The sequence below is a fragment of the Heterodontus francisci genome, chromosome 8, assembly GCF_036365525.1.
Source record: "Heterodontus francisci isolate sHetFra1 chromosome 8, sHetFra1.hap1, whole genome shotgun sequence".
In the NCBI taxonomy this organism is placed as follows: domain Eukaryota; kingdom Metazoa; phylum Chordata; class Chondrichthyes; order Heterodontiformes; family Heterodontidae; genus Heterodontus; species Heterodontus francisci.
In genome coordinates this window covers 35,964,989-35,981,402 of record NC_090378.1, presented here as the reverse complement: position 1 = coordinate 35,981,402, position 16,414 = coordinate 35,964,989, and the positions used below count along the sequence as shown (strand labels likewise).

The 16,414-nt window shown below is 44.7% G+C and overlaps 1 protein-coding gene across 2 annotated transcripts in view; it reads left to right on the top strand.

Moving 5' to 3' along the window:
• faah (fatty acid amide hydrolase) overlaps positions 1-16,414 on the top strand; it is an 82,680-nt gene that overhangs the window by 29,123 nt on the left and 37,143 nt on the right. For both annotated transcript variants that reach the window (XM_068036943.1, XM_068036944.1), the window contains exon 9: positions 2,847-2,944. In XM_068036943.1, coding sequence (XP_067893044.1) covers positions 2,847-2,944 — 98 coding nt within the window. The remainder of the gene's footprint in view (positions 1-2,846; positions 2,945-16,414) is intronic.

The following is a 16,414-nucleotide window of genomic DNA, read 5'->3' as shown; positions in this document are numbered from 1 at the left end:
GGAAGATTGTTATCTACCATGATGTGTAATTGTACTTAGTTATATATGCTAGAAAAACACTGGTTCAATTCCTAGTCTGTGTTTGTGTTAACTGATCTCAGCTAGGCCAGATCTGGGCACCACAATCGGCATCAGCACTTCTAGACCAGGGGAGTGTAAATACAAGCTCTTCAGGTTACCACTCTTTGATTACAATCCAGAAGCCCTGCTATAAACTTTGTACTTATGAGTGACAGGTCAGGGTAGAGTTATGCTTAAGTTAGATAGCTTTCTGCCATTTGCTGTCAAAAGTCACACATGAAAAGTGGCACTAGGAGGCTACCAGTACTGATAGAAACATACCTCAGTCGGAAGCAGTGCCTTAAAGAAATAAAGGGAAACAATTGGCAAAAGTAATTTCTAAGTTTGCCTAGAACATAAATCTATGTTTGTTTGTCAAATCTTCTGTAGCTGTTTTCCATAACATAGCTACAGAAGACACCAATGAAGGAATCTATCCAATAACGCATTTCATGAAGAAACTATATTGATGGTATTACCTGGATTTCAACATGACAGCACGAGGTTAAGGATACCTGGTACAAAATACTATTTAAGTAAACTGCTTAAAAAAAAAACCCCCTGCTTAATTCCAAACATGGGATAGAAACATAGAAAATAGGAGCAGGAGGAAACCATTCAGCCCTTCGAGCCTGCTCCACCATTCATTATGATCATGGCTGATCATCCAACTCCGTAACCTGTTCCCACTTTCCCCCCAGGTTGTGGACAGCCACCTGTTACAGCCCTGTGATATGCACAAGTGTGTGAGAATCCTAATTGATTAAGCTGCAAGCATTGCAATAAAATCATAGCTGATTCTCCTATTGTTTTTCTGTTGTCTTTTACTACGTGGAAAAGCAGTAAATAAAAGCCAAAATGGGTTCATGAAAGTCATTTTAAAAACTTATTACTATTCTCTGAGGATGCAACAGCATTGGGGGATGTATGTGAGGAGGATATTGCAATGCAGGTCAAAAATTGGACCCACATAAATTTGAGGAGTGGGAGTAGCTTGGATAAACTGCTGTAATCCTAGTCCTTCTTGGAGCCAAAAAGGTCAATATTTATTTTAAAACATTTTCAAATTTATAATTATTTGTAACTAATAATGAAGATAAATCTCTGGTTATTATGGTGAAAAATGGCCCGCCCTAGACCAATCAAGGCCTTTAAGTGGCCACTTAAAGTGACCTTTGCCCACTCCACATGGATTTTATGTGTAGCAAGTAGGCGTCCTGGAACCGGGAGAAGCCACCTTAGGAAACCAAGTGGCTTCTCAGCATCCTGAGGTGACCCTCATGATTGGGCACCCTGTGCCCAATGGAGGGCCATTCCCACTACCCCACTCACACCCACGACCCAACACTTCCCACGACCACTGGGGTAACCGGTCGGGCCCCGTCGAGGCAACCAAAACTTGCCTTCCTTCCCAGCTCCCAGATATCTTGTCGTCCTGCTAGGCTGCAGTCCCAGAAGTGGCCATCGCTCCCAGTAGCGCTGCTGATTGGCTGGCAGCTCTATTAGCTCAAGTGGGTGGAAGTCCTGCCTCATGTCAATTGAAACCCGGGGATCCACAAAATATGGGTCGGATCCCCAGGCGAGGCGGGAGTGGGTTCGCCAACAGCTTTTCAGTCAGTGGCCGGCTCCCGTCCGTCCAGGGTAAAATTGCGGCCTGTGTTGTGATGTGACCAAGACCTTGCACAGACGATGCAGAGTGAATTCAGGCACTGCTCATTACTACTCATGTCTGGCTGGAAGAGAAGCAGCAGAGGAATGGGGAGCAAATTCAGTTTTCACTTTGAAGAACCGTGTCGCCCAATTAAGATGGAGTCCTCATTAGACACCACATCGAGTCAAGAATAGGATCTTGGCAGTTTGCCTAAAATTAGTTCAGTTTTTTATTAATGTATTAAGGTCTGTAATAATTGATTTTATTTCCTAAGATATGACAGTAAATGGGACTAGTTTCAAGAATTTTTTCTAGAAAAGGTGACATATATGATCCTAATTTGAAGGATCTGTTTTTCGTGCAAAAGACACCTCGAATACTAAAGAAGATCCTGTATTTCCTTCTGAAGCCTTTTGTAAGTAAAACATCCCTGGAAAATATGCGAGGCATTTACAAATGATCCAATATAACAGGAAACATATATAAATATAAACATAGTTAGATACATGAAAAACAGGGTTTCAGATTACACTTTTCAAATATTAAGAAGGCATTGTGTTCATTCCTATGAAATTTCTATAATAGAAGCGCTAGCTTACTTTAAATAAAAGGCTTATTCCCTTAATTAAAATACTAGATAGACATGCTCGCCTGCGAATCTTTGCAGAGCATCATTTCAGGACTAGAATGTATTCTTTAGTGTATAGACAACTGCTACATCTAGTTACAAAGTGTGCTAAACACTACACCGGGTGCTCCGGTTTCCTCCCACATGCCAAAGACTTGCAGGTTGATAGGTAAATTGGCCATTATAAATTGCCCCTAGTATAGGTAGGTGGTAGGGAAATATAGGGACAGGTGGGGATGTGGTAGGAATATGGAATTAGTGTAGGATTAGTATAAATGGGTGGTTGATGGTCGGTACAGACTTGGTGGGGCGAAGGGCCTGTTTCAGTGCTGTATCTCTAAATCTAAAATCTAAAAATCTAAATTTCAAATAACAAACCTCAACTGTAGTATTAAATAATTTTGGTTGGTGAGAGGAATGACAGCTGCTGTATAGCAGATTGAATTGCTGTTCTCAATTTTTATTGATCACCACCAACTCGCTAACTTTTCTCTTTTGTCTTTTCAGTTGGTTCCCTTTACACCTCTGAGAACTCAAGATGCACTTAACAAGTTTGTTACAAAGGGTTTTGTGGCAGATGGTGGTGTTACGCTGCTGGAAAGATTGTAAGTCTCATTTTAGTGAAATAATTTTTTTTTCATTTTTCCATTTTTCATTTTTTTTCAGTGCAATTTTAAACACTTAACTTTGTCAGCAATTATCTTCAGATTTTAAGAAACTAGATGATGCCAACCACCTTGGGTGCTATCTGGCACAGTCTGTTTGTAGTGTTATGACCAAGGCGGGAATAATACATTGTTAATTTAGTCCCACTACTCCACAGGTCATAGCATATTAGTAAAGTTTCCCACCTATCGGAAAATTAGCCTAATTAAATACTGCACTTATTCCCCAGAATAAACCGCACAAAACCAGGTTTCTTTAAACAACAACAAATTAACTATTAATAAACCAATTTTAAACGATAGAGATAAACCTATATGTAAGAACAGATTTTCTAACTTATTCTTCCTATCCCTCGTGCGCGCGCATGCACGCACACATTCAAAAACCAATGGTTAACTGGGTTAAAAATGATGTTTTTAAATTAGAGCTGTTCCTTAGGAATAATAAAATAACTGGGTTGTAAGTCCTGGTGGGTTATTTCTGGTTCAGTGAGGTGTCCCAGAGTCAAATAGTCAGATACCACTCAAAGTCTCCAGGTGAAATTAATGAACAGTCTGTGGTGGGTAGGCGATCAAGGCAATTCACCTGCAGCAGGTGTCACACAGCTCTCCCAGCAAAAGTTGTAGTGACCAGTCTACTTGGATTTCTAAGCAGTCCAACAGCAGAAACTTTCCTGAAGTTTCAGGATCTTTCAAACACACAAAAAGGCAACCGGACTTGCTTTTGAGGCAAAGAGTTTCCAGAGATTGGAGACAATAGGAATCTTTCCACCCTTAACAATGCAATGTTTCCTATCAGTGAAGGAGCCTTTCTCCAAAGCAGTGATTCTCCACAGAGTGTTGCATGTCCTCTTCCTGGGTCCCCCTTCTCTCTTCAGACATAAACAGCAACAAGGGTATTGGCTCCCATACCTTAGAACTTTGAAGGAAGTGCAAATCTTTTAACTTCATGATGAAATTCAAATTTCACTTAATACAGGCATTGTTCCTCAAGAGAAAGAGTTTCTGGGCTGTATTCCTACCCCGTTTATAGCAGCAAACTGGTCGTTTTTTTCTTTCTTTCAGAGAGACGTCTCTCTTTCTCTGGTCTCCAAGAGGTTCCAGCCCAAACAGTTTTTTTTTTCTTGCAAATAGAAACTTAACAACTCCCAGCAGCCAGTCACGTGACATTCATTTTTCTCTGCTGAGTGGCTTGGAAAAACAGATTGCCTTGCTATTGTCCCACCCAGTTCAACATTCACTGTTCTCAGAGAAATCCTTTTTCTTAGTCTTAAAGGCACACAAACAACTTTTGTGACAGTAGTTTCCGAGTAGTTATGAATTCATAGCACCCAACTGACCATGATTCAACTTTAGTTGGTACTCAGACTCAGAAATAGTACAAGGACAGGTTGAGTGAGAAATGTAAAAGTTACATAGCTACAGGGGTCAAAGGTAAAGAATATGGTCAGTGGCTCTGACTCTAAAAAAATTTTTTTAAAAATTCCAATATTGTGGCAGAGGATGCCCCAGTGGGTGGCAAATATACTTCTCTTCAATAAAGGAGACCGAGAAAGGCTAGGAAATATCAGTTGTTAGCATTATTTCTGTTGTTGGCAAACTACCAGAACATGTAATATGACGTAAAATTATTCAACACTTGGAGAAACATGAGTTAATCATGACTGGGCAAAGTTGAATTCTAAAAGGCTTGATTAACCATTGTAGAGTTATTTGGAGAAACAAAGTAAAGAGTAGATGAGGGAAATTAGGCCTGAATTTTATGCACTCCCACCACAACTCCTGGGAGCAGGCTAGAAGGGTGGGGGTGGGATTTTGGGTGGTTGCCATGCCCATTGTCTACCCACCCCCACTGCTATTTTACCAGTGGCAAGGGAGGTAGCTGGCAGCCTGCCCACCCATAGACTGATTGAGGCCCTTAAGAAGCCAATTAATGGCCACTTAAGGGCCTCTTCCCATTATCACTGGTATCTTACCAGCGGCGGATGGGCACCTTGGCAGCTGAGGAGGCCACCTAGTAATACCTGGTGCCTCCAGCTGGCGGGGGGGGGGGGGGTGCCCCTCATGATCAGACAAGCAGTGCCACATGGAGGGTCCCCCCAGCAGCAAAGGCTCCTCTGCTGAAATAACTCCCGTGTCCTATACTCAAACTGGCCCCACCTCACTGGGGCCTAGCCAATTGACCTCATCCCACCCTCACCAGCTTACTTTTTCGAAAGCTTACGTCCATGTACCTCTTCTGGTTGGGTGCAGTCCCAGGAGTGGCCACTGCTCCTAGTGGCGCTGCTGAGACTGAAGAGCTGCCGACCCTCTGACCTTTTGGAGGCATGACTTCCTTCCTCAGAGGGACAGAAACCCCGTCTGGAGCCAGTTAAGGCCCGGAGTCATGCCAAAAGCAGCGTAGCTTCCCAGCTCGGCAGAGACATGTTCGTCCCCAGCCTCCATGTAAAATTCCGACTGCAGTGGATGATGTATGGATTTTCAAGATGCATTTGATTAAATAAGAGGCTTAATTTGATAATAGGTTTATAGCAAAGATAATGGAAAATTGAATGAAGGGGTCTATGACTACATGCATAGAGAGATGGTTGGAGGACAGAAAGCAAAGGGTAAGGGCAAAAGGATGTTTCTTGAACTGGAAAGATGTGGTGAGTGATTTTCCACAGGGCCCTGCACTGTACTTTGTTGATCACACCAAAATTGTGCATGGGAAATATGGCAAACTTGACCGGGAGGATATAGATTAAGCACGATGGGCACAGAGGTAGCTCATAGAGTTTAGTGCAAAATAAAATGTGTTTTGAAAAGAAGAGAAAGGAAATACAATTTGAATTGTTAAAGTTCTAATATTTTAGAGGAGCTAAGGGATCTTATTGTGCATATATACTGATTAAAAGAAAGCAGTAGCATAAGTTGATTAAGTCATATTAAGACAAACCAACTCATTTTTGTATATAGGACCAGTTCTCATCACTACTTTGTTATGTTTCCCATAGGGCCAATCGCAGAGTGGGACCAAAGTGGACCTGCTGTATTGGCACTAATATCCTCGGCGGTGTGGGGGGAGGTGGGGGTGTCCATGGAATCTGCACTGTCACATCATACCTTGGCACCTACCACCAGTGCAGAAACACTCACCTTGGTTGGGCCACAGATTAGCGTAGAAAGGGGAGCACTGGATGAACTTCTCAGCACGTGTGAGCAGGTGAAGGAGGGTGAGGCAGAGTCACCTGTGGGCAGTCCCCCTCGGAGGATAGACACAGCAATGCTTCGCTGGGTGAAGATGGTGAGACTCAGGACAACCAGAGGCAGATATGTTCCTGTCTGAGTTCCCTGAGGCCTTGAGGAGCCATGGGCATGCAATGGAGGGGTCCATGCAGCGCATGTGCTCTGTCATGACTCCTTCATTGAGAGATTGGGCAACCTCTTGGAGAGTCAAATGCAGCACCATTCCGAGTGGGTGCGGGAGCAGCATGTTGATACACACACAAGTAATTAAACTTTCTGTAGCATTGACTGCTCAGTGTCGCTGGTGCCAAGGTGCTGGGAGTGGATGCTAGTTGCACCCATTCGGTGGCCGTTTCCAGCATCCACAGGGTTCAGCAAAGGGCTGTTATGGCAAATGAAAGGGCCATCCCTCGGGGCACCGGTGTCGCCCTTCATCCCCTCTGACACAGAAGCCATCTATGTATTACAGCCCTGTGACAGAGGCAGCCCTTGCCATGATGCAGGCAGGGCAGTCTGTGGAGGAGTCCCCTAGGGCACATCCAAGACAAGGACAGAAGCCAAAGTCATCTCAGTCAGAGGCAGAGACTAGGAAGCAGGCTGCCTCCACCTCATCCACTGCCACAGGGGGAGCACCCCATCGAAGTTTTGGGGGAGGAAAGCGCCAGGGTGTTGAATTCACTTAATGTGTCACCTGGGTGATATTGTCCATATCTGTATTATTTTGTTTGCCTTAGAATATAACTTCTTTATTTCACCACACTGACAGGTGTGTTTCGTCATCATCTCCCCTCAAAAGGGGAATGTCTCATAGTGGGGCGGATGGTGGGGTCGTTGGGCCCTGAGAATGTTATGTACCATGCCTTGTAACATTGGATGGAGGAACCCTCCATTTGCATGTTCATGGCTGCCAAAGGGACCTCACAGTTCAGGGTTATAGTGGTGAGATAGCTCTATATGCTGGAAGGGGTTTTCAGCTGCAAGGGCTCAAGGGAGATCAAGTGTAGCACTGCTGAATCAGTGTGGCTCTTGCTGTCATGCCAGCCTCCAGTTCACCCTGAGGTCTGCGATGGCATGATTGGGGGTCCTCCACTGCCGAGGTGCTGGCTGATTCTGAAGCAAGTACTTCCTCCCCCGAAGTGGAGTGGCTTTCCAGCTCCTCCTCTTCATCCATCACCAGGCCTCTTGCCAGTGTCATGTTCTGCAGGGCACAGCAGATGACCATGATGCAGGAGACACTAGCTGGTTTGTACTGGAGGGCACCGCCCGACCAGTCAAGACAACAGAAGTGTATCTTCAAGAGGCCAATGGTCTGTTCAATTGAGGTCCGGGTTAGATGGCGGCTCTGATTGTAGCACCTCTCCATCAATCATCAGCCGCCACCTTGGGGGATAACCCTTATTTTCCCCCCAGTAGCCTCCCATGGAGTCTGATTGTGGGCCTGAAGAGGTGCAGCACCTGGGACTCTGGAGCTGAAGGAGCCATGACAGCTGCCCGGGAACTGGGCGCAGACCTACAAGATTGACTTCCTGTGGTCAGAGACCAGCTGGACATTCAGTGAGTGATGGCCTTTTCTGCTGAGGAATCTGACTGGGTGGTCTGTTGCTGACTAAATGGCTGGGTGAGTGCAATTGATGACTCCCTGAATCCATCCAGGGCAGCAAAGCCCAAAGGCCTCTGTGCCTGCGCTGGCCCATCTGTGTCATAGTGGATGTCGTCCCCTACCCTCTAGAATATGGCATCTGTGACCTGCCTGATAGTGTGATGAGCAGCTGACTGTGAGATGCCACCCAGGTCTACAGATGATCCCTGGAATGAGCTGGTTGCATAGAAGTTTAGGGCGGCAGTGACCTTGACGGCTGCATGGATGGTTTTCACTGCAATCCCAGACAACTATGTCTGTAGTAAGTGTCTGCACAACTTCATCTCAGAATTGCTGAGCTGGAGACTGAGTTGCAGACATTGCAGAGCATCAGGGAGGGGGAGAGTTACCTGGACACTTTGTTCCAGGATGCAGTCACACCTCTTGGAATAGGGAGAACATTAGGGATGGTCAATGGTCAGGGACAGGAGGGTGTGACTGTGAGTGAGGCAGGTAGCGAGAATCAGCATGTAGTGATGGAGAATCCTCAACCCCTGAACTTTTCCAACAGGCAAGAGGTCCTTGCTACCTGTGTGGATGAAGAGAAGGACTGCAAGGTGGATGAGCAGACTGACCATGGCACCATGGTGAAAAATGCCATTCCAGTGGGGGGAATGAAGAGGAATGTGGTAGTGATAGGAGACAGTATAGTCAGAGGGATAGATACTGTTCTCTGCAGTCGCAACCGGGAGATCTGACGGCTGTATTGCCTGCCCGTTGACAGGGTTAAGGACATCTCCTCGCAACTGGAGAGAAACCTGGAATGGGGGGATGGGGAGGTGTGGGATCCAGTTGTCATGATCCACGTGGGAACCAATGACATAGGTACAACCAGAAATAATCTGCTTAGAGAATTTCAGGAGTTAGGGTCCAAACTAAAACGTAGAACATCAAACGTAATTATTTCCAGATTGTTACCTGAGCCACGTGCAAATTGGCACTGGGTCAAGCAGGTTAGAGAACTAAATGTATGGCTCAAAGAGTGATGAGGGAAGAAGGGAGTTCGATTCTTGGGACACTGGCATCAGTACTCAGGGAAGAGGGAGCTATTACGTTGGGATTGTCTTCACTTCAACCGGCTGGGACCAGTGTCCTGGCCAATTGCATAACGAGGACTGTGGACAGGGCTTTAAACTAACGGGTGGTGGGGTGGGGGCAGGGGGGACGACGGGTGCAGGGGAGGGTTTGGGTAAAGAGAAACTTAGAATTCCAAAGAGGGAGGTCAGGGTGTTTGAGCAGGAAAGTGATATAGGTAAAGGCCAGCAGAATGGGACAGGAAGGGACAGAGAGTTTAACAAAAATTGTACATCAGGGAATAAAGGTTAAAAAAATGAAATTAAAGTTCCTTTTATCTGAATGCATGAAGCATTTGTAATAAGATGGATGAACTAGTGGCACGAATAGAGGTAAATAATCTCAATCTAATTGCCATTACTGAGACATAGTTACAAGGAGATCAAGGGTGGGAAAAGAATATTCCGGGGTACACAATATTTCGGAGAGACAGACAAAATGGCAAAGGAAGGGGTAGCCCTGATGGTAAAGGATGGCATAAGGACATTAATAAGAAGGGATCTGGCCTCAGAAGATAATGAAGTTGAATTAGTTTGGGTGGAAATTAGCAATAGCAGGAGTCAGAAAACACTGGTGGGAGGAATTTACAGGCCCCCTAACCTAAGTTATATTATTGGGCAGAACATTAAACAGTAAATTATTGGAGCTTGTAACATGGGTGATGTATTAATTGTGGGGGCTTTAATCTGCATATAGACTGGGACAATCAAATTGGCAACAGTGATCTAGAAGATGTACTGTTAGAAAGATTTTTGTGGCAGTTTCTTGGAGCAATAAGTTGTAGAAGCGACTAGGGATAAAGCTATCTTCGATCTCATATTGTGTAATGAAACAAGGTTAATTAGCAATGTCATAGTAAACTGGGCCTGTATTCTCCAGAGTTTTGAAGAATGACAGGTGATCTCATTGAAACCTACAGAATACTGAAAGGGATAGACAGGGTAGATGCAGCTAAGAAGTTTCCCCTGGTTGGGGAGTCTAGAACTGGGGGACACAATTTCAAAATAAGGGGGAAGCCACTTAGGATAGAGATGAGGAGAAATTTCTTTAGAGTCATAAGAGTTATAGAGCACAGAAACAGGCCCTTCGGCCCACTGTGTTCGTGCCGGCCATCAAGTCTATCTATTCTAATCCCATTTTCCAACACTTGACCCATACCCTTGTACGTTTCAGCGTTTCAAGTGCACATCTAGATACTTCTTAAATGACAGCTTTCTAAATACCAGTGATATAAGGGGATATGAGAATAGTGTGGGGAAAAAGGCATTGAAGTGGATGATCAGCCATGATTGTATTGAATGGCAGGGCAGGCTCGATGGGCTGAATGACCTGCTCCTGCACCTATGTTCCTTTATCCACTGGGAAATAGTGATCATAATATGCTGAATTTCATGTTAAGTTTGAAAGTAACACATTTCAATCACAAACCAGAATCTTAAAAAAAAATTAGAGGTATGAGGGGAGAACTGGCTAAGGTTAATTGGGTAAATAGACTGGAAGTTATGGCGGTAAATGAACAGTGGAAAAAATTTAAAGAAACAATTCAAAGGGTTCATCATAAGTACATTCTGTTCCAAAAACAAACTCTTCAGGAAAGACCCATCCGTGGCTCACTCAGGAAGTAAAGGAGAGTATTGGACTAAAAGAAGAGGCTTACAATGTTGCTAAAAATAGTAGCAATTCTGAGGATTGGGAGTGTTTTAGAAACCAGCAAAGGGATACCAAAAAGTTGATAAGGGAAAAAATAGAATGAGAGTAAACTAGCCAGCAATACTAAAAACAGATTGAAAGAGCTTTTATTTAAAAAAAATAAATAAATCTATTCATTCATGGGGACATGGTCATCGCTGGCTAGGCCAGCATTTATTGCCCATTCCTGATTTGCCCTTGAGAAGGTGAGCTGCCTTCTTGAACCGCTGCAGTCCATGTGGTGTAGGTACACCAACAGTGCTGTTTGGAAGGCAATTCCAGGATTTTAACCCAGCGATATAGTTCCAAGTCAGGATGGCTTGTGGCTTGGAGGGGAACTTGCAGGCGGTGATCCCATGCATTTGCTGCCCTTGTCCTTCTAGGTGGTAGAGGTCTTGGGTTGGGAAGGTGCTGTTGAATGAGCCTTGGTGCGTTGCTGCAGTGCATCTTGTAGATGGTACACACTGCTGCCACTGTGCAGTTCACTGGAGGGAATGAATATTTGTGGATGGGGTGCCAATCAGGCGGGCTGCTTTGTCCTGGATGGTGTCGAGCATCTTGAGTGCTAGAGCTGCACCCATCCAGACAAGTGGAGAGTATTTCATCACGCTCCTGGATTGTGTCTTGTAGATGGTGGACAGGCTTTGGGGAGTCAAGAGGTGAGTTACTCACTGCAGAATTTCTAGCTTCTGACCTGCTCTTGTAGCCACGGTATTTATATGGCTACTCCAGTTCAGTTTCTGGTCAATGTTGACCCCCAGGATGTTGATAGTGGGGGCTTCAGTGATGGTAATTCCATTGATTCCATTGAATGTCAAGGGGAGATGGTTAGATCCTCTCTTGTTGGAGATGGTCATTGCCTGGCATTTGTGTGGTGCGAATGTTACTTGCCACTTATCAGCCCAAGCCTGGATATTGTTCAGGTCTTGCTGTATTTCTACATGGACTGCTGAAGTATCTGAGGAGTCACGAATGGTGCTGAACACAGTGTAATTATCAGTGAACATCCCCACTTCTGACCTTATGATTTGAAGGAAAGTCATTGATGAAGTAGTTGAAGATGCTTGGGCCTAGGATACTACCCTGAGGAACTCATCCAGTGATGTCCTGGAGCTCAGATGATTGACCTCCAACAACCACAGCCATCTTCCTTTGCGCTAGGTATGACTCTAACCAGCAGAGAGTTTTCCCCCTGATTCCCATTGACTTCAGCTTTGCTCGGGCTCCTTGATGCCATACTCGGTCAAATGCTGTCTTGATGTCACGGGCAGTCACTCTCACCTCCCCTCTTGAGTTCAGTTCTTTTGTCCAAGGCTGTAATGAGGTCAGGAGCAGAATGGCCCTGGTGGAACCCAAACTGAGTGTCACTGAGCAGGTTATTGCTGTGCAAGCGCTGCTGGATAGCACTGTCAATGACACCTTCCATCACTTTATTGATGATTGAGAGTAGACTGATGGGGCAGCAATTGGCCAGGTTGGACTCATCCAGCTTTTTGTGTACAGGACACGCCTGGGCAATCTTCCACATTGCTGGGTAGATGATAGCTTTGTAGCTGTACTGGAACAGCTTGGCTAGGGGCGTGGCAAGTTCTGGAGCACAGGTCTTCAGTACTATTGCCAGAATATTGTCAGGGCCCATAAACTTTTGCAGTATCCAGTGCCTTCAGTCGTTTCTTGATATCACGCGGAGTGAATCGAATTGGCTGAAGTCTGGCATTTGTGATGCTGGGGACTTCAGGAGGAGACCGAGATGGATCATCAACTCGACACTTCTGGCTAAAGATTGTTGCAAATGATTCAGCCTTATCTTTCACACTGATGTGCTGGGCTCCCCCATCATTGAGGATGGGGATATTTGTGGAGCCACTTCCTCTAGTTAGTTGTTTAATTGTTCACCACCATTCACGGCTGGATGTGGCAGGACTGCAGAGCTTCGATCTGATCCGTTGGTTATGGGATCACTTAGCTCTGTCTATTGCGTGCTGCTTATGCAGTTTGGCATGCAAGTAGTCCTGTGTTGTAGCTTCACCAGGTTGACACCTCATTTTGAGGTATGCCTGGTGCTGTTCCTGGCATGCCCTCCTGCACTCTTCATCGAACCAGGGTTGGTCTCCTGGCTTGATGGTAATGGTAGAGTGGGGAATATGCCAGGCTATGAGTTTACAGCTTGTGGTTGAGTACAATTCTGTTGCTGTTGGCCCACAGCGCCTCATGGATGCCCAGTTTTGCATGGCTAAATCTGTTCGAAATCTATCCCATTTAGCACGGTGGTAGTGCCACACAACACGATGGAGGGTATCCTCCATGTGAAGGTGGGACTTTGTCTCCACAAGGACTGTGCGGAGGTCACTCCTAATAATACAGTCATGGACAGATGCATCTGGCAGATTGGTGAGGATGAGGTCAAGTATGTTTTTCCCTCTTGGTTCCCTCACCACCTGTCGCAGACCCAATCTAGCAGCTATGTAAATTAGGACTCTGCCAGTAGTGTTGCCACCGACCCACTCTTAGTGATAGACATTGAAGTCTCCCACCCAGAGTACATTCTGCACCCTTGCCACCCTCAGTGCTCCTTCCAAGGGATGATCAACATGGAGTACTGATTCATCAGCTGAAGGAGGGTGGTAAGTGGTAATCAGCAGGAGGTTTCCTTGCCCATGTTTGGCCTGATGCCATGAGACTTTACAGAGTCCAGACCCCATGTTGAGGACTCCTAAGACAACTCACTCCTAATTTGTATACCACTGTGCCGCCACCTCTTCTGCATTTGTCCTACTGGTGGGACAGGACATACCCGGGATGGTGTTGGCAGTGTCTGGGACATTGTCTGTAAGGTATGATTCATAAGAACGTAAGAAATAGAAGCAGGAATAGGCCATTCGGCCCCTCAAGCCTGCCCCGCCATTCAATAAGATCATGGCTGATCTGCCCCAGACCTCAACTCTTTTTTCGTGCCAGCTCCTCATAGCACTCAACTCTCCTGTATTTCAAAAATCTATCTACCTCCTTTTTAAATACTTTCAGTGATCTAGCCTCCACAACTCTCTGGGTTGGAGAATTCCAGACATTCACTACCCTCTCAGAAGAAATTCCTTCGCATCTCAGTTTTAAATGAGTGTCCCCTTATTCTGTAACTATGTCCCCTAGTTCATGATTCCCCCACTAGTGGGAACATCTTCTCAACATCTACCCTGTCAAGCCCCCTCAGAATCTTGTATGTTTCAATAAGAGCACTCCTCATTCTTCTAAACTCTAATGAATAAAGGCTTAACCTGTTTAGCCATTCTTGATAAGTCAACCCCTTCATCCCAGGAATCATCCTAGTAAATCTCTTTTGAACTGCCTCTAATGCCAGTATATCCTTTCTTAAATACAGGGACCAAAACTGTACACAGTACTCCAGGTACAGGTAACAAGACTTCCCTATTTTTAAACTCCAACCCACTAGCAATAAAGGCCAAAATTCCAGTTGTCTTAATTACTTGCTGCACCTGCATGTGTTTTATGCACGACATCCAGATCCCTCTGTGATTCCATGAGTATGATTGTCAGGTTGTTGCTTGACTAGTCTGTGGGACAGTTCTCCCACCTTTGGCACAAGCCCCCATATGTTTGTAAGGAGGATTTTGCAGGGTTGGGTTTGCTGTTGTCCGGTGCCTAGGTTGATGCCGGGTGGTCCATCTGGTTTCATTCTGTTTTATTGATTTTGTAGCAGTTTGATGCAACTGAGTGGCTTGCTAGGCCAATTCAGAGGGCATTTAAGACTCAACCACATTTCTGTGGGTTTGGAGTCACATGTAGGCCAGACCAGCAGATTTTCTCCCTTAAAGGACATTAGTGAACCAGATGGGTTTTTACAACAATCAATAATAGTTTCATGGCCATCATTAGACAAGCTTTTAATTCCAGATTTATTAATTGAATTCAAATTCCACCTTCTGCTGTGGTGGGATTCGAACCCATGTCCCCAGAGAAATACCTTGGGTCTCTGGGTTATTAGTCCAGTGACAATACTACTTCACCACTGCCTCCCCTTGATATCCACCAAGAAAAAGTACTGGAGAAAATAGAGGGACTAAAATCTGACAAGTCCCCAGGACCAGATGGCCTACACCCTAGGGTTCTAAAAGAGATAACAGCAGAGATAGTGGATACACGAGCTATGATTTTCCAGAATTCCTTAGATTCAGGAATGGTCCCATCAGATTGGAAGTTGGAAAATGTTACACCACTTTTCAAGAAAAGAGATAGAGAGAAAACAGGGAGCTACAGGCCATTTAGCCTAACATCAGTCATTTGGAAATTTTAACAATGCGCTTGGAAAAGCAGAGTATGATTAGAACAAGTCAATACAAATTTATTCAAGTTTTTTTGAGGATGTAACTAGTAGGGTAGATAAAGGGGAACCAGTAGATGTAATATACCTGGATTTCCAAAAGGCATTCGATAAAGTTCCACATAAAAAGATTAATAGGCAAGGTAAGGGCTCATAGTATTGGCGGTAATATATTAGCATGGATAGATGATTCGTTAACAGACAGGAAACAGAGTGTGCGTAAATGGGGTGTTTTCAAGTTGGCAGATAGTGAATAGTGGGGTGCCGCAAGGATCAATGCTGGGGCCTCAGCTATTTAGGCTGTACATTAATGACTTGGGTGTAGCAACAGAGAGTAATGTATCTAAGTTTGCTGATGATACAAAGCTTGGTGGAAAGGTAAACTGCAGGGAGGATGTAGAGAGGCTGCAAAGAGATATAGACAGGTTAAATGGGCAACAAGACGGCAAATGAAGTATAATGTAGGGAAGTGTGAAGCTGTTCAATTTGGTCGTAAAAATAGAAAAGCAGAATTTTTTTAAAAAGATGTGAAACTGGTAAGTGTTGATGTTCAGACACACTTTGGGGGGTGGGGGGGGGTGGGGTACTTGTACAAGGAACGCAGAAAGCTAACGTGCAGGTGCAGCAGGCTATTAGGAAGGCAAGTGGCATGTTGGCCTTTATTGCAAGGGGATTAGAGTACAGGAATAAAGAAGTCTTACTAAAATTGTGCAGGGCTTTGGTGAGACTGCACCTGGAATAATGTGTGAAGTTTTGGGCTCCACATTTAAGAAAGGATATATTTGCACTGGAGGCGGTGCAATGAAGATTTACTAAATTAGTCCCTGGAATGAGGGGGTTGTCCTATGGTGAGAGGCTGATTAATTGGAACTATATTCTCTGGAGTTTAGAAGAATGAGGGGCGATCTAATTGAGACATACAAGATTCTGAAAGGCCTTGATAGGGTAGAAGCTGAGAGATCGTTTCCACTGGTTGGGAAATCTAGAATGCATAGGTCCTCTGTAGCAGTTTTAGAACAGCTCATCTTTATTTTGTGCCTCAGTATTATTTTAATCAGCCCTTCCCATATCCTTCATGATGCTCCGCACTGTTCACAACTTGTTCATTCGTTGGTGTCATCATCTTACCAGACGGTTGACTCATAGATCTCCACCTCTCCCTGTTCTGTGCTGTCCTTACACATTCTTCATAGGTCAATTGCATCCAGTTCATTATATCTGCCATCCATTTTCTTCTCTGCTTCCCTCACCTACGCTTTCCATTGAAATATTTTCCTTCCGATAATTGTCTCTGTCTACCTTCTGGTCTAATGATGTGACTGAAGTATTGCATCTTTCTCTCTTTATTATGCTGTCTAATTTCCTCTTTTCTCCAGCCATTTAAGACACTTCCTCATCAGTCTTTCTGTCTGTGTAGGATATGTGGAATATCCTCCAATATGTC